Below are 21,469 nucleotides of genomic sequence, written 5' to 3'. Positions count from 1 at the left end.
GGAACAATGGAACTTTAATACTAGAGTGGTAGCCCCTGGAATCAAGTGAAGCCAATATACGCGCGGGCAAGACGAAAATCGCCATCTTGAGCGTGGAAGAAATACCAAAATGTAATAGCATCAATGCTCCTTTTATACTGTACAAGCTACTATCATGGTAAATTTCGTTTTCTAATCGTTTCTCCATTTTGAGATTTTATACGAAATAGACGCCAACACTAGGGCCTGCGCCCTACCATACGGGCAAACGGCATTTGTTCAAAGCGACAAATTTTCATAAATTTATACAAAATTTTTCGGCGTATTATTTTTTAAAATAGTTTTTATTTTTGTTTATATTACACGGCGTGAGTTAAATATTGATTGACAGAGCAAGGTATGGCATTTCAAAGCAAAATATTTTTCATTTTATGTACAGGGACAAGGGGCGTCAAATGCATGTTTTGCCCCGGGCGGCATAAACTCTAGCGCCAGCCCTGCACCACCACACACATACGAGATTTGCAAAAAACTCGGAGGGTAAAATTTGACACGATTCCAATACTTTCTCTTGTTATGTATATATAACAGCAGGGAAAGTAAAAAGTGCATTTGAAAATATTTTCCTCGGTAAGGATAATTTCAAGGATATTTTTCAGTATGATATAGTTCGGCTGAACCACATCAAATCAAAAGATTTTGACATTTTTAATAAAGTGAAACTCAACATCCGCGTAACATAAAATCTTCCGGGTTGTAAAATCAGATAGAGCATCAAAAACTACCCTAGTAGAAACCTGAATACAATGCTGGATAAATATTTTTTGTTATAATCGTGTTCCACATCAAATAAAAACAATTTAATCGAGATTGGCTAAGTAGAAATTGAGAAAAATGAGTTCGAAGGTTTTCCTGGAAGCGAGAGATATAAGAATACTGTACGGGCAAACTGCCAATGTAAGAAATGTAGCTGCACTGCTTTTGATAAATAAACCAAACCGAATGTTTCCTTACCGTTTTATGTTATTTTTTATTCTTTACCTTCTCTTTTCCAACGTCAAGTTAAAAAAAAACTTTCTTTTCTCCCAATATAGCACTTTGTTTTACAGTGAATCCACTTCTAGTTTCAAGTACGTCGCTGTAGAGCACTGCCGCTCTAGTTAGATATTATAACTCCATATTAGGAACGACGGTAAAAGAAAGAAAACGATGAAGGCGCCCGTACTGTCGATAGTATTGTTATAGAGCCATGGTCGGCAAACTCATTAGTAAACAGAGCCAAATATCAATAGTACAACAATTGAGATTTCTTTTAAGAGTCAAATTTCTTAAACTTAAACTATAAGTACAGTACATTGAATAAAACTTGATATCATACTTAATAATGATATTATTTATTGATAAAATTAAATTGTAAGGTATTCATAAAATTAAGTCATGACAATGACTGACAAACACTAATGTGAACAATGGCCTTGCATCTGCTTGGAAAGTTTGGGTAACTCAGGTTTGTACGTTGTTGTTTTTAATTTTAGGCACTATTACTGGTTCTCATCAATAAGATGACTTCTCAATTTACTCTTGATAAGATTCATGCTTGAAAAAGATTGTTCGCATGAATATGTAGAACTGAAAAAGAAAGAACAGCAAACGCTAGTTTTTTCAACTGATCATATGAGTCAGGAATACTATTCCAGGTGTTAAAAATCATCATGTCTTCCTTCTCCAGTCTTTCAAATTGGAGTAAAACAAATGTGAACGAAATGTGAGTTGTGAAATGTGAAATGTGAAATGTGAGTTCACGTTTGTTTTACTCCAATATTTACATATCAGCATAAAGACGTTCAAATTTAGAGCTCCATAATTCTGTTTTTTAAATCCAGCAATTACATTTCAAAGTTGCCAATGTCAATATTAAAAAGAAAAAAATTTAATTCTGTTACAGTAGCGTTAAGAGGTTTTTTAACGAAGGCTAACGTCGCTTTGCTGTTTCTGAACTCTTGAAACCTGTTGAGAAAAGCTTCTTTCATATTTAAAATTGTTGTTTTGAAGTAGCAAATGTTAATATCAAAATTATTTTCTTGGCGATGTTTCAACAGACTTGGAAAGTAAATCAAAGTTTCTCTTCCAAAATATTGAGCAAAAAGGAATAATTTGTTTTCGAATGAAATAAACTTCTAACATCGAAAATAATTATGTTTCCTTTCCCCTGTAGTTTACGATTAAGCTGATTTAGATGAGACGTAATGTCTACCACGAAATAAAATTTTTGAATCTGCTAATCCGTCCGTTATTGACGGCCGGATGGCCGAGCGGTCAAGGTGGCAGCCTACCGCTTTGGGGGACCCGGGATCTAATCCGAACGGGTCGAATAATCCCCAGGAATTTTTCGGGGGGTGGTCTGTTCGGATATGTCGGGCCCCGTCCCTCACCACCCGGTCGCCCCATTGTGGGCCTGGCCGAACCCATAATGGGCCTACTAAAAAAGGCCCTCTTAGTGCCCACAGGGCGGAAAGAGCTAAAAAAAATCGTCCGTTATTTCTGGATAGTGACACCCTTCTCCAGGAGAAATACTTTAATTTCTGTTAATAAGGAAGCGAAACGTTTCAAAACGTTTCCTCTTGATAATTAACGTACCTTGTTATGCAGCAGATCTGCGTACTCACTCTCCATTTCAACTAAAAATTCTTTAAATTGGCGATGATTAAGAGCTTTAGCTATAATGGAGTTGATAATCACCTATTCCATAACTTTGCACATTTCTTCTGGAAATATCTGTGCACAAAGCGCTTCTTGATTAATGATACAATGGTAAGCAATTATCTCACAGCAATGTTGCCGACAGAAAACATTTTGAAATCGACAATTTTTACTACACAAATCTCCATAACCGGAAACCTATAGATACAGTGATTCCATACAAACTGATATGAAATTATTATTGTAATGTAATAATTCCATATCAAAATTTGTTGCTAGTTTTCACATAATGTCTGTTTATAAAGAAAAGTCTAAAATAATTTTAAACTTTATTAAAACCTATTTACTAGAGAGAGAACGGGCGGTTCTCTAGGCGCTAAAACTTAGGGGAGCCCCGCGAGCGGAAAAATTTGTGGCTAAGCTGCTGGCGATTAGTGAAATCTGTTTTTTATTTTTTAATTCTCAATAAGTTGATTGATAGATTCAGAAACGAAAAAGTTATGTAATTACATTATACTGTATTTTTATGCATACGGTTATATAAACACGAAACCCACCGAGTTAAGATTTGACAACGATGATTTACTTTTCAGAATTAACTCCGCAAAAAACAGATCATATAAAATAATAAATAATTGAATTACTTTACATAAATAAACAAACATAAAATCTAACCGTTCCGAAGAATTTTTTTCGTTTAGGCTGTTTCCGTTTTTATTCAAGTTCAATTTTGAATAGATTTTACTACACTCTGTGTAATTTAGGTAAATATTTGAACTTTAACATAATCAGAAGAAAGAAATACGTATAAAAACCAGAATCGGACGATTACTTACAGCACAAATATGGGATTTCAACTGCACAATCAATATTCTCATTATACATTTTCTGTTCGGTTGCACGTTACAATATGCGCTGTCATGAAGTAATATAAAATGAAAACAGATCGGTACTAAAAGTTGGGAGATGGTGCTATGGTCAATATTGACAACAGTAAATAATTGGAAAAAATAATGCAAAATGTTTTTTAATTAGAATGTAATTGGCAAACAAAGAGAGAATTCACAGTAATGATGAGCAACGGGTTGTTCAAACGGTTAAGAAAAACCAACGCAATAGCTATATGGCACGAGAATACCCTACATGTTTGTCGCTTGCCTTCCCGTAGACTTTACATTGTATCTTTGCCACACCTCCACACCTGAACCATTGTACTGTACCTTTCTCAGAGCTTTCTTTAGCAACATCATTTACAGCATAAGAGCTTTAATTTGATACTTGAATCGCATTTTTAGCACCAGGCATCTCCTAAACTAAGTTGGAAAACTGAAATCCCCTTTTAATTAAAGCTAGCCACATCACAAACGATTAAGATGGTTGAGACGGTTCAGACGCTAGCTTACTGCTCTGAGGAACCCGTATCGAATCCGTGCGAACAACCCAGGAATTTTTCATAGGCGATCTGTTCCAAACAAGCCGAATCTACCTACGATGAATGGCCGAGCGGTTTAGTTGACAGCTTATCTCTCTGAGGACCCCGGAAAACTCAACTCAGGATTTTTGGGTGTACGTCCTGATATGTATGCGGGACTCATCTCTCATCACTCGGCTACCCCATTGTGGGTCTGGATGAATTTGTAATGGGCTTACTAAAAAAAGTCCTCTTCGTACTCACACAGCGAAAAGAATTAAGAAAAAGATATGACAAGTACCGTTACTCACCACTCGGCCATTTTATTGTGGGCCTGGACTAGTACGATTTATGAGATTCTTAGTGCTCATTAGACGAAAAGGGTTAAAAATGAAAATAACTGTATGGTAACCAATTATTGAAAATTTGAAAGCTTTCAATTCATCCTCGATATTTCTATAATGACAGTCGGATTGCCGAGCGGTCGAGATGGCAACCTACAGCTCTGGGGATCCGGGATCGAATCCGGACGGGTCAGAAAATCCATGTGAATGTTTTGGGAGTGATCTGACCAGATATGTCGGCTCCCGTCTCTCACCACCCGGCCGAACCATTGTAAGCCTGGCCAAATCCATAAAGGGTTTGTTAAAAAAGGCTCTCTTTTAACAAACCCAGGTTAGTGCCCATAGGGCGGAAAGTTATAAACAATACTGTTGCCTGCTTCTGGTGGAACTACCCTGACGGTGCCTTCGTTTTATTCTAGATTACCCTAAATTGAGAAAACTCTCTGCGCTTGAGCGTAAGCTCGACCATCATCGAGTTCATGCTCGGATAAAAAAAATAAGACGATTCTATGACGCAGATCCCTGTACTATTATCGTGAAATAATAGTCAGAACAATTCTCAATTCATTGTTTTTGAAAATCTTAATAACTGAAATGTCTTAGAATTTTTAGGTTTCATCAGCTGTATTAATTTACATCTGATATGGAGATAATTTGGTAATCTCGATTTGACAAACGAAAAAAATCTCGCCTGGCCTTTAAATAATTATAAAATATATCCATAAGTCTAATCCTCTAATGAATGCAACTATAAACTTAATTTTAATTAATTCGCTTTCAACATTTGTATCTTAGCTGAAGATAGAAAATTAAATAAGCCATTCAATTGATTTCAAACATACGTTAATACATAAATGACCAGTTTTAAAAATTCATTTATTGACGAGACTATATATTGTCTATAAAATTGCGCTGCTGTCAACGGCTGGACACCTTAGAGGTATGAAAGAGTACGTATCAGGAGTTTGGCACAGAGTATTTGGTGTCTACAAACAGGCGCTAGTGCGAGATTTGCGCGTGCGTTGCTCGTTGGGAAGTTCGAAATGCGAGCGTTGCGAAATCGAATTTTGACAAACGTGTGGCACGCGTGTATTCTCTTGCTCTCGTCGTTTCGCAGAATGGCGAAACTGCGAGAGCAACAACGGGACAATTCGGGTACAAATATCTTCCCGCTTATCGTACCAAGAACATGCCCGTGACAACGCGACCCGTCAAAACCACGGCGGCAACAAAGCCTACCGTAATCTACGCCAGGACCCCGAGTACCGGTGTCGGCTTTTCCTTATTGGTTAGTGATCGTTTTTCTCTTTTCCTTAGAAAATGGTACGCAGTCGAGTTGAGTCTCCTTGACATAATTTCCTCCCAAAAATGGCTTTGCCGTTTTACTTGTTTACATATATACTGTATTTGCGTTTTAACATTCGTTTTGAAAGTTCAAATGAAACCACCAATTTGCTTTTGTTTTCCTATCCTAAAATCCTCCAGTTATAGGGAAAACAGAACGGTTTTAGGCTAAAACTTTTTCCGGCGAAATTGTGGCGCGATGGTTAATAGTAGAGTACCTAGATATCAGGTAATAGCATCAGATCACAGGGCAGTTTTACCTTAGATATATATTTTTTAAATTTCTTAAATAAAATATTACGATCTATTAAAATAAGAAATAATCGTCATAAAAATAATTAATTCGTAAAACTTTGAATAATGTAATAGTTTTTTTCATTAAAAAATTATTTAGAATTTTATTTTTATACTTTACAGAGATGGCAACAATGGTGATTTGCTATTTCCTCTGGTTTGTTTCTGCTTCCTATGACATTCTTTTATTTCCAATCTTTCAAGGTTTCTGTTAACTCCTCTCTCCCACAAGGAACAAGGAACAAGGAACAAACAAGGTTTCTGTTTGTAGTGAAGTTAGAAATGGATCTTCGAAAAATGAAAAATGACGAGAAGCTGAAACTATGTCGAGGGTATTATATTGGTATGCAGTTCTTGATTATCACAAATGAATTTACAAAGTATTATTTTTGACATTTCATTTAATCATTAACGTGTAGGAACAATTGATATGATATAAATTATAGACTTATAATCTATTTTTTTAAAAGTAGCCTAATGATTCATGTTGTGGTGGAATATGTAACCATTAAATATGAAGTAACTATTTTATTTTAAGTAATAAAGAAATTTGTTACTTATTTTTGCAAATATTTTATCACATTGCATCATAGTTGCTTTAATAAGCATCCACAATGCATTGTGACATTTTCACATTGGCAAATTGCATTTTGGCTGATTATTTAAAAAAAATCTCAACACAAATTTTCCTTTGTGGACTTATTAAATATGCAAAAACATGTTCATTTTTGAAAGTGCCACAATGCAAAATTCTCATTGTGACTAGATTCAAGAAATCTGAATGCATTGCACTAGATTTTTTTGCTAAATGAGTGTTGGTCTTTGAGCCTAACACACATATACGAATGTATATAAATATCTCATTTTATTATTCAATGATGTAGTTATTAAAAATGAAAAACTTAGAATATTGGAATATAGTTATGTTTAGAAATAGTTGAGATAATCACTTGCATTGTGAAAGCTATTTGTACTATAGTTGAAAATATGAATAGACAAATGATATTTGAATTTTAAAAAGTTTATAGTTCATAATATTTAAGAATTTTACTGATTTAGTTATTTTTTGAATTATTTCAAATTTTTTTCATACATTTGTGAAATATAAAACAGATATAAATAAAACCATGATAAAAAAAAAATACAAATTAAATACAAAATATTATAAAATATATAAAGAGTACTTTTTTAAATATGAAAAATATAATTGCATTGTATTTAGCATTATAATTTATTCAGATAAATTTAAAATTTTTCATTTTTAATTAGTTTATATTATTGTTAGTTAATATTTTATATTTAACTTAAAACATTAATATTTTGTTGTTACCAAAGTTTTCTATAAATGTTATCTTTATAAAGAATATAGTTTTTGTCTTTCATATACATTTTTTTAAAATAACCAATTCTATTTATTTAGGTGGATATTTTATGCTTCCCTTTTTGTGGTTTGTTAATTTTGTATGGTTTTTTGGTGAAGCATTTCGTAAACCTTCATTTGAAGAACAGAAACAAATAAGAACATGTAAGTATTAAAATTTATTAATTCCTATAAAATAATATGTTAACACAATACATTCCATCCTTTGCTGAACATAATTTTATCAAATTTTAACATATTTTATCAAGAAAAAGTTTTTAATAACAAATTTTGTTAATTATTTCATTTAATATATATAAAATGATTAAATATGATATGATATAACTATTTGTATATAATTATATATTTTTAATTAATTTAATAGTACACTTTATTTGAAATTTTTTTGCAATCCATAGGAAATAACATAACTGAGCTAATAGTATAAAATAACTATTATGTAAGTGTATGTATTCATAACTCATAATTGTTTTCTATTGTTTGGTTCATATCATTCTCAAACATCGACACAAAAACCTTTAATATGCAGCATTTTTATTCAATTTTCTAACATTTTTGGCCAGTTTAATGGCCTTTGTCAGGAACAGAAAAATCTAATGATTCAGATTTCTATATCAACATTTATTTTGGAACTTTTTAAATTTTTGAATTTTCTTAGATGTCTAGTGTGCAGGCTCATACATAAATAATTACAATCTATATTGGTACTTGTACCAATATAAACATAAACTATATATATACATAGAATACATGCATAAATGACTAACTAAATTAAATAAAATAAATAAGTAACTAAATATGTAACTACAATACATATGTAAAAAATACAATAAATACATAACACAATTGTATAAACCAGGCATGGGCAAATGCGGCTCCGAGAGCCACATGTGGCTCTTGCTGAAAATGTTAATTTCTGTTTTTTATTATTATTTTTACAATTTTGTGAAAATATGTTTATTAAAAAAATTCAATATTTGTTTTATATTATATTTATATTATATAATAAAATCGCACGCCTTACCATACTATCTGCCACGACAGTACAGAACTGCGGCTCCCATGCATTTTGCAAAACTTACATTTCGGCTCCCACTTGCTTGCCCACCCCTGGTATAAACAGTGGGTTATACATTGCCTCTCTGTAAACTTTTGTAGTGATTTCCCCTCCTCTCTCTACTTCTATTGCTATGTCTAGAAAATGTATACTTTTGTTGTTCTTTTTCTCTAGTTTGAGCCTAGGCCAAACTTGTTTGAATTGACATCTCTGATAAATTGTTTAATGTCTGGTTTTTCTTTCCATATAATCAAGACATTGTCAACATAGTGTGTGTATACTAAAATGTGTACTGCGTATTTCAGTAAAAGTGTTTTCTCTGAAGTCCTTAGGACCATCTTGCATAATGCCCCTGAAATAGGACTTCTCATTGCCACTCCTCTATGTTGTGTGTATGCTATTCCATTGAAGTTAAAGATCGATGAATATGTAGCAAGATGTGTTAGTTCCAGTATTTGTTTTTTCATATTTACTGCATTTCCTATCTTGCTCATTAGGAAGTCTCAGGTGGCAAAAACATGGCTCTAGTCTATTGAAAGGAGAACAAAATAAACTTAAAATTTTAATTAAAAAAACAAAGAATCCAAATTTAAAATCTGCTCAATGTGGTTTCTGTACTTCCTTTTCAGTTGTTTCTTAGTATTAGGATTGATTTTCAAGGTTGATAACAGGAGCAGATTGCCCACATGAGCATCTGTCAATATAGATTGATACTTATTTTTAACAAAGCTCATTGCTGAAAACATCTCCTTACTATTTGGGCAGCTATAGCACAATAGTTTTGTAACTGTGGCCATAAAATATCAATTTATCCTTGTTCTTTCTCTGTCAGTTTTACATCTTTTCCCATATTTGACAGATGATTTTTTGTACACAAATACAGTCTAACTTGGTTATAACGTCATCGGATGTAACGACAACCCTTATGTAACGTCAAATTTTTATTGGTCCCACGACTTTACTGTACTAGATAATGTTAAAAATTCCACTTGTAACGACATAAAACCCTGTTTTAACGTCATATTTGAAGCACTCCCAAATTTACAAATTTTATTTCACAAAGAAAATACTACGAGTTTAGACCTAGGGTCAGAGTCCACTTTCTAGAACGACTGTGGGTGGTACTCTCCCCTCCTGACTTCGGTGGGGTGAGGTTTGCTAAACTTTTAACGACGTGACGATCAGTTATTATGTACTCATTTTTAAATTACTTTATGCTAAATTGTTAAGTATTCTATTATTTAATGTTATATTAAAATAACATTATATTAAATAGTTTATAAAGAAATAATTGAATTATTTTTAATTGGCATACATTAGTTTAACCTTTTGTTGCCTTTTGATTCAATATTATTCTCAAAATCGGAAGTTCCGCCGTTATTGAAACTTATGACAAATAGAAATTTCTTATAAAAGGAAATTTTTGAAATTTTTAATTACATCAATGTAAACTTAGACATAATAATGTAAATAAAGTTGATTTAAACATATAGTTTGCATTTTTATACATATAATAATAAATTTATTATGATAATAATAGACTTTGCAGATAACGACACTCGGTTATAACGTCAAAAAATTGCCGGTCCCATGGATGAACGCTATAAATGAGTTAGACTGTATATGCAAATCTCTTTATACATGTACACATCTTTAATTATTTACATTTATTTGAAAATTTGCAGTTATTTTTTCAGTTGTATTTAAAGTTTTGACAACATAAATTATGTGGTTTTCTACTCTTTGGAAGAACTATTCCAACACTATTCTTTCATTATTGTATAAACTTGATAATTTACTTTTTTAAAGAATATGAACATGATTGAACCAATAATTTTAATTCAGTTAGTTGTTTAGGTGGAATTTTTGCTTTTCTTTAAAGTTTTGTCCAACACTATAATTGTGATGAGGAATTCAACAATGTAATGAGTGTACATTTAAATGTAAAAAAAATAGGTTTTCATGAGGTTTCATTTTTGATATTCAGTGAAGTCAAAGTGACAATGTCCATGCTCCCTGATATGATTGAGTATGCCTAATGGTAACTAGGCATGAAAAATGAACAAAACAAAGCAATTGATGGCAGTTGGTTTGTTCTTGGATCACTTCTCCATGTTGACAAGTGCAAGGATTGCATCTCCACAGCCAACAGCTATGAGGATTGCCTCTCTCGTGGCTGGCAGGCATAAGCAGGGTCATGGGAAGGCAGGGGGAGAGGGGATATGTGTCCAGGGTGCTATGATGATGGGGCACTAAAATTCCAAAATTATTTTGTGGGCGAACTAATAAATTCATAGAAAACTGTCACACACAAGTATGAAAAATTACACAGTATTATGAAATATGTGTTAAATTAATAAACAATGATTTTGTAATTTTTGAATTTATAACAGACTAATGAAAGGCTATCCAAAAGGTGCCAAATGCTCTAGCCACATATATAAGTACAAGGATAGCCTCTTATGTGCCTAACAAGTGCAAGGATAAGTTCTTTCTTTCTGGCTCAGCCTCAGTTCTATTATGATACAACAAAGTTGCATGATGTCGTAATTTAATGTTTGATGCAGTCATTATTAATTATCAGTTATCAGTAACATAGTGGGCTGAAAAAGATGGAGAAAGACAGCTGTATGTTTTTGGTCTCTATATCTAAAGCTAATGATAATTATAACTGAAAAATAATATAGTAGTAAAAATAATTTATAAAATGTTTTTGGACACTAATTCTCATAAAATCAGATGATTGATAACGATATTTATTATTACAATATGAATCAGATCAATTTTATATTATGTAATATATTTAACTTATTTGGTTAAATTTGGTTATAGAAAGTTAAATTTCATTTAAAAACACTTTTTTTCTTTAAAAAAAATTGATATTTTTGATTTGTACTAATTTTCTCATGATTTGTACTAATTTTCTCATGATTTGTACTAATTTTGTACTAATTAAAGGACTTATGAATAATAAACAGAGTAAGGAACATTGTAAGGATATTGTTTAGTAATTTCCTTGTCATGTAATCTAAGATCTGCATCTGAAAACTGATTGTATTTTAATATACAGTAAAACTTCTCTAACTCCAAGCTGAAAGGAGTAGGAAAAAAACTTGAGTTACAGACGATTTAAGTTAGAGAATAATAGAGTAAAAAATGCTGATTCTGAATAATTTGTACTTTTATCTCTCTTGCATTGTAAGGAACTGAGTCCGAACGTTATTTTTATTTTATTATTATTTTTCCGTTTTATTAAATTTTGTTTGGGGCTTATGTTTATTTAGGACGAAGGTTCCCCACCACTCTCTTGTTAGTAACGAAAAAAAGAAGATAAAACAACTCACGGAGAAATAAGCGCCGTAGGAAAAATCTTGCGCACTTGCGCTGCCCAGCGGAAGTAAACAGTCCGCAGAAAAAAAATGGAGAGGGGAGTCCCCACACTCACTAGTAAAGAAATACTTGATAAACTGTCTTAACATCCCAGAAAATTATGATAAATACTTTGTAAACGGTTTATAAGCTTTGTCGGAAACTTAAAGCTGCCAGAAAAGAAAATTAATGTTAGCAACTAAGTATGTAAATAAGGGGAGTAACTCAGCTGAAATGTGATGTCACCTCACAGTATAAAACCCGTACGTTAACCGAAGAAGAGAGAGGTGATTTCCAAATCGAGGCGACTTTGAGAGTGAGGTGAATTCGAAAGCGAAGTATTTTCTGATAGAAGTCCAGATTGATAATTGGACGATCCAAGGTGTTAAAGAGGAATTCGATTGACGATTTGACGATATCGAAAGGATTGAGGAAATAGGTTCTTCGTATAGTGAGGTGACGGATAGACGTTTAATTAGTAAGAGATTTTGTTCATAGTTTTTAAGTATTTGATTTGTCAAATTTTCAAAGGGGAATTAATATTAAGTTAAGCTAAGTAGCTGAGTTTATTGTCGGGTTGACTTGTTGATTTTCGTTAATAAATTTTGTTTGGATTATAGACATTTGTACGTAGTAAATTCTAGATACTAATTAAATATATTTGAACTTTTTGATTTGACTTGATATTTATCGTTATTATTACTAATTTTTCGTTGCACGCTTAAAAGCCCAGGCCTGGCAAACTAATCTCGAATCCGCGTAAAGTACCCGTTAGGTTAACAGAAGTTTTACCGACCGCAGTTAGTGTCGGTTTCCTAAGATACTAAAAATAGTACTTTACAGCATTATATAAAGAATCTTTGATAGCTTGTGTAATACATTGAATATTTTGCTGAAAGGCAACTAGTGGAATTGAACAGTTTTGCCGGTACATCTTGTTTAGATAAAGCGAGGGGACCTCTTGCTTTGGACTGAAACATTGTCTGAAAATGGTGTTGGAGAGTAGATACAATTAACTGTCTGAAAATTTCATGAAAATTTGATAATTAGGATCACTTTGGATAGAATAAATATTAAAATTCAAGTTGAGGAAGTTGAAAGTAAGTTTTTCATTGTCTCCGAAACAAATTTATAAATTTGTTTTGGAGACAATGATAAACTTTGAGTTGGAGAAAATTCAAGTTAAGAGTTTCAAGTTGGAGATGTTAAATCCTTATGCTATTTCACTGAGACCTATGAAATGCTTTGATTTCTTAGAGTTAAAGAAATATTTGAGTTATAGATGTTTAAGTTAATAATATACAGTAAAACTTATCTATTTCATAAATGAATAATATGGAGTGAAAAATATAACTTGTTATATGCAAAATCTATATACAGTTCATTAACAAAATTGTTAGTGCGAGTTCAGGTTAATGAGAGTGTACTGTATTTACATTGACGAATATTTATTCAACTGAATAATTAATAATTTTATTGGGCTGCAGTTTTCAAAACTAGAAGATTAATTTCTCATTGATGTCTGGATGACTGTCTGTCTTCTGTCTGGGTTCTATGTAGATTAGAACAGATTACAGTTAGGAATTTTAAAGATGAAATAATCTTATACAAAAGAGATGTAGATGATGTATTCATTTTATGGAAGAATGACAGAAGAATTTAGCATTTTTTGAATGAGATAAATTCTAATGAGGATGGCTTAAAACTAAAATTAGAGCAACTTAGTAAAACAGAAGTGCATTTTTTAGACATTATATTACATTTGAAAACGGTTTCTTAACCACTAAGGTATACATTAAACCTACACACGACCCATTGTACATTCCTTCTTCATCCAATGATCTGCCTGCTTACAAACTGTTGGCATTTAGGGCTTTTATTAGAAAAGCAACTACTGCTCTAACATATACAACAGGTGGCAAGAGTTAAATAGGATCAAAACCATTGCTGGATCCTTAAGATTTAAAACAGATATCGTTGAAAAGTTAATAAGATTGTATTCGGTACCTAATAAAAAGAAGGCAAAAGAGAATACAAACAAAGAAATTACGAAATTCACATATAGCTGAGGAATGTCCAATATCAGGAAGGAAGTAGCCGAGTACAAGATTAATATATAAACGGGCTCCCACGATTTATAGTCTACTTAGAAACCACAAGGACAGGATAAAGAAGGAGAAGCAGTCTGGAGTATGCAGAATATCATACAAAAATGATCAGCTAGGGCTAAATAAAGATTATATTGGTGTCCCCACCAGGAAGTTGAGTAAAAGGCTTAAGGAACGTGTGTATGATAAAAGTAAAGGGCACTACAATACAGCACTATCCAAAGTAGCACAAACTGTGAAGGTTCAGTGATTGATTGGAATGAAGCTAGGATTATTAGACATGTGCATTCACCATCTTTAGCAATGACTTTGGAAAAATTTGAAATATGTAGATCCTGCAGTACGGGCAAATGTTTGAACTGTAAAGACACCACAAATTTACCAACAGCATGAAAGTATATGATTGATCATAACCCAGTGTAATGTGTTATACAGCATGCACTTGGTCCATATAATTAGGTTTATTGTGTTGATATATTTTATTATGTTAATTTACCTTATTTTATTTTATGTTATTTTAATTACTTGCATCCATTTACACTTCATGTATTTATTTATTTTCTATTTATCTTTTATATTTAAACAAATTGTTCGAACGGATATAGAAATTTGAATTTTGTTTCTCATAACATTCAAACTGGAACTGATACAAAGAAACATTTCAAATATTTCAAAAATACCTGAAGATGACCTGTGGAGCAGGTAGAAAACGTTAGTAGGATAATAAATATTAGTTCTTGGATACATAAGGTGGTTGTGTCAATATATTTATATTTATTATTATTTTAATATTAATATTATCTAATTAATTTTTAATATAAAGTTTATAATGAAATATATTGTATATTGTAATATTATAACTTCTGAATAAAAATTAATATGTTATTCAACTAAAATTTATGAACAAGTTGTACACTTAAATAATATAAATGTTTTTTCCAGATGTTTTACGATCAGGAATAGGAGCATTAGTTTGGGCTGCTGCATTACTTGCTTGGATTGTAGTTTTTCAAGTCAATAGAGCAGATTGGGGTGAAACAGCTGATAAAATATCTTTTATTATTCCAACTGGAATACCTTGATATCTTTAAGACTTTAATTAAATTGTAAAATTCCTTGAAAATATCATAAATGTATGTTTGTAAATTTGTATAAATTTTAATATAATTTGAATTTTAAATAATTTTTGAATTATGAATTGATATAAAAATAAGTGTTTAGAGAAGTACGTTAATGAAATACATTCAGTTATTATCTAAATTGCAAAAGAAATAAAAGAAACTTTTAGTTAAATACAAAGTATTTCATTTCTAAATTATATTTTTTTAGTACTACAATAAAGTTTTATCTGGATATCACCATCTTTACAGATACTCATCAACTAAAGAAAATGATTGTTGTAATTGATCGGGCAGTGTTTTGCTACAATCAGTAATTAGAAATTAAGTAATTTGGTACTAGAGATGGACATTAGGTGTGCCATCTCTTATTAAGTTGTTATAATTATTAATTTCAATAAGAGATGGAGCCTAATGTCCACCTCTAGTACCAAATTACTTAATTTTTATTGTAGCAAAAAAACAGCCTGATTAAATATGGTGATCATTTGGTTTAGTATTAATATATTGGCTGTGGGGTGTTTATATATTTATTATTTTTTCTGTACCTAAAAAAAAAGGGTCAACGGCTCGCATACCATCACAGTTTCTTCGCTATGAGGAGACGCCACGAGAGCTCGCACCAGCTGAAAATCTTACTATAATTTATTCTATAAATCTAAACTCATACGTCGCGACATCACATATTCAATATAGCGTTCAAGTTGCTCGAGTGCGAAGATATTACAATTCAACAGTGTTTTGTAAAAGAGTTAAAAAGGGTGACACGACGATATCCGCACTGGGTGTCACCCATGCTAGCTACGCCACTGACAGTATGTTTTTTTTTTCCCTGTAACAACTTTTGCAGCCCCGTGTATTTATATAAAATATATGTCTAATTTGATATCTAAAGCTTTAGATATAAACTAATAATTGGCACATTAGATTAATAAGTTAGTAAGCGCGAGTTGCGGGTTCGGGTCCCACTTCAGGCCGATTCTTTTCTTCCAACACCTAAAATATTAATTTAAATTATAATTAAATTTAGCAAGAGATGGCGCCTAACGCCTGCCTCTAATGCCAAATTACATAGCATTTTTATTTGGTAAGCTTCAAATACTGTCCAGCTTCGTTTGAGAGAACAAGAATGAGGATAATGGTTCTGGGATCTCTCATCCTGTAGACCAGCGGTCGGCACCGGTGGTCCGTCGACCATTGATGGTCCACGAGAAAATTTGGGTAGTCCGTGCAGAAATTTGGACATTGATCAATTACGAAAGAAATGCAAAATGCTTAGTTGCTTTTTTCGCTCATTGGGGGCTTTTTATTTGACTCTAAAACCAAATAAGATGTGACTGTTATCAATAAATAATATTGTGAGTGCGATTGTCGTCCTTCGTGGAAAAGCGCTAAGAATCCATAAACTTATTTCAAACGAGCAGTAACGAATTAGTTGCATTAATTTATTATAATTAAACAAGTGAGTTTCATATTAATATAGTAAAATTGAACTTTTATGATCGTTATTCTATAGATTTTGTATCGTTTTAAAATGTTCATGATAGTGGTCCGCAAAATTCAAAATTGTGAGTTTAGTGGTCCGTAAGGTATCATAATTTTATAATACTGATTACATTAGTTGAAATATAAAGAGATTTAAAAATATAATATACCCTGTATAAAAAATACTTTGGTTATTAAAATTGAAAGTTAAATTTTTTTAGTTAACTTATGACCATTGTCACAAAGAGAATAACACATTGAAACAATGAGAGCAAATGTAATTGATGTAAATGCTTGCAAGGTTATATAAAACAATATATGTTATTTTAATGTAAACTGTATTGTCTTGTAATATAATTTAAATGATATTTTTAAATAACGGTTTAAAGAACTGAAAATACAATTAAATGCTCTCTATTTTGAATTCTATATATTTTTTCTGTTATAATAATAACCATTTTGTAGCAATTTCAACATTCCAGTAACAAATATTTTAATTCAATAGCTAATTCTTGTCTCATATCTATTAATTGGATTGTTATTGATAGACAAATTTAATATTTGTAGATGCATTAAGTTTATTATATTTAAATAGTTTATATTAATATAATAATTTGTTTCTAATCAAATTTTATTCAATAATATAAAAATATATATAGGGCCTCTGAGGTTGAAAGAGAGAGGAATCATTTACCATTTCGATGCCCTTAGTGTACTGAAGAGGGGGGAAACGGAATTTAAAAAAATATATATTTTTAACTAATAAAATTAGAAAATATATCACTAAACTCCTTATTTGGTTGGGATTCGTTTTATTTGGCAAACGTTTTCATCTTATTAAATAGGCCATCGTCAGGCTACATTTTCCTTGGAAAATCTTTACCGTTAAATATCGTTCCAAAATAGAATACATAAATAGAATAAAAGAAAATAGAATAAAAGAAAGAAACAAGAACGTTTAAATATTTAAATATAAAGCAAAAATAACTAAAACGTTAACATAAATGATGAATAACTGTAAGATACAAAATAAATAACTCAAAAATATATAGTAGAAAATGAGACAATTAGGAGCTTCTAACAAACTTATTTCGTACAATGTATTTCCACGCTGTTGTTAAGCTTCCGCATCTCTTGCATTAATGCATTTATCTTTTAATCTGCTTCTATATATTTCATGTTATTTAGTGTTCTGTGCTAATGTTGGGGAGTGTATAGATTTAATGATGTTTGCCTTTTCCTATGTTATCAAAGAGCTCTCAGTTTGCGCCATCTTGGACATTACCGTGCTATTGGATCTCTTTCTCACATTATATTGATGTTCTTTAAGCTTTTTTGAATTATTTATTTTGTGGCCAAGCGGTTCCATTCCCTGAACACTAGGAGTTTGGTTGTGGGCTCGCCAGGACGGGCTGGTCGGCCGCGTGAAGTTTTACGGATTTTCTTTTCTTCGTAACGCCTGAATAGGGGCCAGTTACTCTTAAAAAGACCTCCCGGAAAGCATCTCCTTAGGCAGATTGCCCAAGTGTCGCGTTGCCATAACTTAACACTAACAAAGCAAACAAATAAACTTCCTCCTAGGAAACAGCTTCTCCTTTACGGTGGAAGGAGTTTTACGTGGCTCGCGCTGCCACGGGTTTGGACAAGATCGGCTGCATTTTTCTGCCCGTAATGCGTTCAACCATCGACCTCGTGCCACCGTGGAGAATGAGTGTGTGTCTCGAGTTCCAGGGGTAAGATTGTCAGATTCGCGGTGTCCAGTTCTCATACCGACGCGGTGTTTGAATTCAGAAGATACAGCGGAAGATACTGGGAACTTCACCTGCGGGTATAGTAAGAAGGGTCTTGCTGCCAACGAGAGCGGCGCTCGATCGTGGGCAGGGGGACTCGGGCCGGGCCGCAGAGCGACAGAGATCCCTACCGTATTTTAACGGTGCCCCTACAAGTGAGGCCCCACAAGGGGCATTCGCTGGTGCTTTTACTCCTTATCGGCAAGGCTACCAACTTGTGGCAGAAAGCCCAAACAACTATACTCCACTTTCCCGTCTGAAAACAAAGTCCTTCCTGGGAATCCTGTTCGTAGCTGTTACAGAAATCGCTTCCTCGGCCGCCAAACGTTTCGAAGGCCCGTTACAAGCCCCCTCACGTCAGCGATGTCAAAAATGGCCACCGTGCTTCGGCCGTACCTGTCTCCCTTCTGTTTTGATGTGAGTCTGCATGCCACTATGCCAAGCTGCAGCTCTGATTGCCATCTGTCCACAAAGATAGGTTCCAGTTTAGGAGACGTTCGAAACCTTGACAGAGGCCGCGGATAGGGACGCGGCACTCGGACGACAAGCTTCACTAAGGCCTGGTAATCAGATCCAAGGTCCATGATTTTCTGACAACTCTGAAACCTAAGGCCCGAGTCTAAAGACTCCATCAATGGCCGAGGCCAATTCGGGATCTTCGGATCCTCTAACCAGCTCACCACTTCAAAGCCGGTTCCCTACCTCTGGGGATATCAGAAAACAGGCCGTTTTTAAAACCGGCTACTTTTGAATTTGATGGACTGTAGCCTCCACGTGTCCTCTTCACTTTGGTTTCCGTGGCATACACATTACACGACGCTCGTTCCAGTGTGATTGTTGGTATATGGTGTGTTAAATACAATTTCGTTCTTTACTGTCAATTATTTATTTTATATTAAGTATATTTAAGGCCTCTGTCCAGAAAATCGGACTACTTCCGGTCTCAAACTTGCAAGATATTTGGTCCGGTATTGTCATGCGGCCGGATGGCCGAGTAGTCAGGGTGGCAGCCTACCGCTCTGGGGCCCAGGGGTCGAATCCGGATGGGTCGATAAATCCCCAGGAATTTTTCGGAGGTTGGACCGTCCGGATCTGTCGGACCCCGTCCCTCACACCCGGCCGTCCCATTATGGACCTGGCCGAACCCACAATGGACTTGCTAAAAGAGGCTTTCTTAGTGGAAAAAGTTAAAAAAACTAATCATCATGCATTTAATATCGCCATGCTGATTTTGATATAAAATTTAAAGCTGTTAGTCTTTTTATGCTAAGGTAGCCAGTGTTTTGTGACTAGTGATGATAAAGGCATAGTGGGTATGGGATGCAATTCTATGTGAATTATATTGTCTATTTTAATCTCTAAAAATTTCAATTTTCTTTTGTTAATTTAAAAAAAATTCATTTCTATAGATGATATAATTAAATAATATTTTATAAATTACGCTACAAAAGATATTTATTATATGCATTTACGTAATTTTTTTGAAATTAAATTTTTAAAACGAAACTCTGTATAGCTAATTTTTTTATTTTGTAGGAAATTGATATACTACAGTATGACGCACAACAAAAGCTAACAATCTAATTTAAAAGCTGCGCTACAAATTTTATATTCAAACATGAAATAACAATAACAGCACGAATTTTGTTAACAGGAAGCTCATATAAATAAGCTTCCTGCCGTTTTTTTTTGTAATAGTATGGAATAATAACAACTAATTGAATCGAAAATTTAGAAAATCGATGAATTTAAAGCAGCTGGATGTTTTTCTATTTCTACAGCCAATAAGAAAAATTTTAGACATTTTTTTCTGATTTATTTAATTGTATAAGTACAGTAATGTGGTTTCTTATGTACGGTATGATCTTCACTTATATAATTTGTTTGTTAAATTTAAATACGAAAACAAAAATAATTTTCTAAATATTATTATGCTGAAACATCAGCGGTGTATTTTTTTAATTCTTTGTTTTAAAACGATTTTTATTTTAGTTTATTTAGAGATATTGAAAACAGTTTTTATCATTTAAAAAGATAAAAATCTATTAATTCATTCACATTCTAAGAATAGTTATTGCGAAAACAACTATACGTGTGAACTGTAATGTAAATCGGATCTAGACATTATTTTATATAATTTTATGAACAAAATGACAGTAGTGGTAAATGACGCTTGTGAATTATATTCAATGACAAAAGATCAATTTTATTCTATTGTTAAAGTTCAATTCAGGGAATAGAAATATTTAATAATATTTAGCAATAATTTTAGAATGAATTTCGTTTTATCAAACTTATATTTGATAAGGTTTTAAAAGTAAAATTTAAATAGCTTATCTGAAAAGCAATTTAAATTTTATTTTATCTTCCGCTAAATTTAATAATAGGTCTAATAAATTAAATGTAATTTATGATATAGGAATTATTAATTTTAAAATACAATTATTTGTAATTATAGTAAACATTCGAAAAATGAAGGAAAATGTGAATTGAGTTGTGTCATTTATTATAGATTGGGTATACACGTACTAGATTTTAATTGTAATTTAACGATTAATCATTTTTATAAAGGAAAATAACACATGTTTAACTATTACGCAAATGTTTTTGAAAATAACAGATCTCGTTTGTCAAATCAATTAAGTAAAACAATAAATATTATTGCTAACTAGCATTTGAATCTAATAGACTGATCACAGAGACGGATCGTAGAGCGTGTCGACTCTAGAGATTTACATGTAAATAATAATAATTTGTACGTTTACGTTTAAATAAACTCATTATGTTTGCAAGTCGTATATTATTACGACTCCATCTACAAACTATCAAGAAGAAATAGATCTATGATTATAGTAAGCATAATTGTAAATTTTTGAGAGGATAATTAAACTGTATTTTATATAATAACAAAGTAACAATTTGGTTTGGGTTTTTTCAGTAACGTATTCAGATCCGACGTAAAGGGACCAAGTTAGAATTTAATATGAATCATAACAGCAATTTCATAAATTTCTCTTTTAATACTTATTTAATGGATTATAACAAAGCATATATAAATTACAAACCAGTAATTAATCCCACAATTAAAT

The 21,469-nt window shown here is 32.3% G+C and overlaps 1 protein-coding gene across 2 annotated transcripts; it reads left to right on the top strand.

The window, feature by feature from the left end:
- The first annotated feature begins 6,217 nt into the window (after positions 1–6,217).
- Positions 6,218–15,170, top strand: pen-2 (presenilin enhancer). 2 transcript variants are annotated; one of them, XM_067271113.1, is made up of 4 exons: positions 6,220–6,276; positions 6,330–6,415; positions 7,493–7,597; positions 14,930–15,170. In XM_067271113.1, exons 2-4 carry the CDS (start codon positions 6,355–6,357, stop codon positions 15,067–15,069), a joined length of 306 nt encoding a protein of 101 aa, XP_067127214.1. In that variant the 5' UTR covers positions 6,220–6,276; positions 6,330–6,354; the 3' UTR covers positions 15,070–15,170. The 2 variants fall into 2 exon arrangements, with proteins under 2 accessions (XP_067127213.1, XP_067127214.1); XM_067271112.1 differs by having other exon boundaries at positions 6,218–6,415.
- Positions 15,171–21,469: the final 6,299 nt, after the last annotated feature.

The sequence above is a fragment of the Centruroides vittatus genome, unplaced genomic scaffold (genome assembly GCF_030686945.1).
Source record: "Centruroides vittatus isolate TY-2023 unplaced genomic scaffold, ASM3068694v2 contig_391, whole genome shotgun sequence".
Classification (NCBI taxonomy): Eukaryota; Metazoa; Arthropoda; class Arachnida; order Scorpiones; family Buthidae; genus Centruroides; species Centruroides vittatus.
Note: the sequence above shows the minus strand (reverse complement) of the source record. Positions and strands in the feature narration are given on the sequence as shown.

Bases quoted from the DNA above. Each gene is read 5' to 3' on its own strand.
- pen-2 (XM_067271112.1), top strand. From the start codon at position 6,247: ATGACATTCTTTTATTTCCAATCTTTCAAGGTTTCTGTTAACTCCTCT. The intron at 6,416-7,492 runs GTATGCAGTTCT...CTATTTATTTAG, and splicing joins ATGTCGAGGGTATTATATTG to GTGGATATTTTATGCTTCCC. The intron at 7,598-14,929 runs GTAAGTATTAAA...TGTTTTTTCCAG, and splicing joins ACAGAAACAAATAAGAACAT to ATGTTTTACGATCAGGAATA.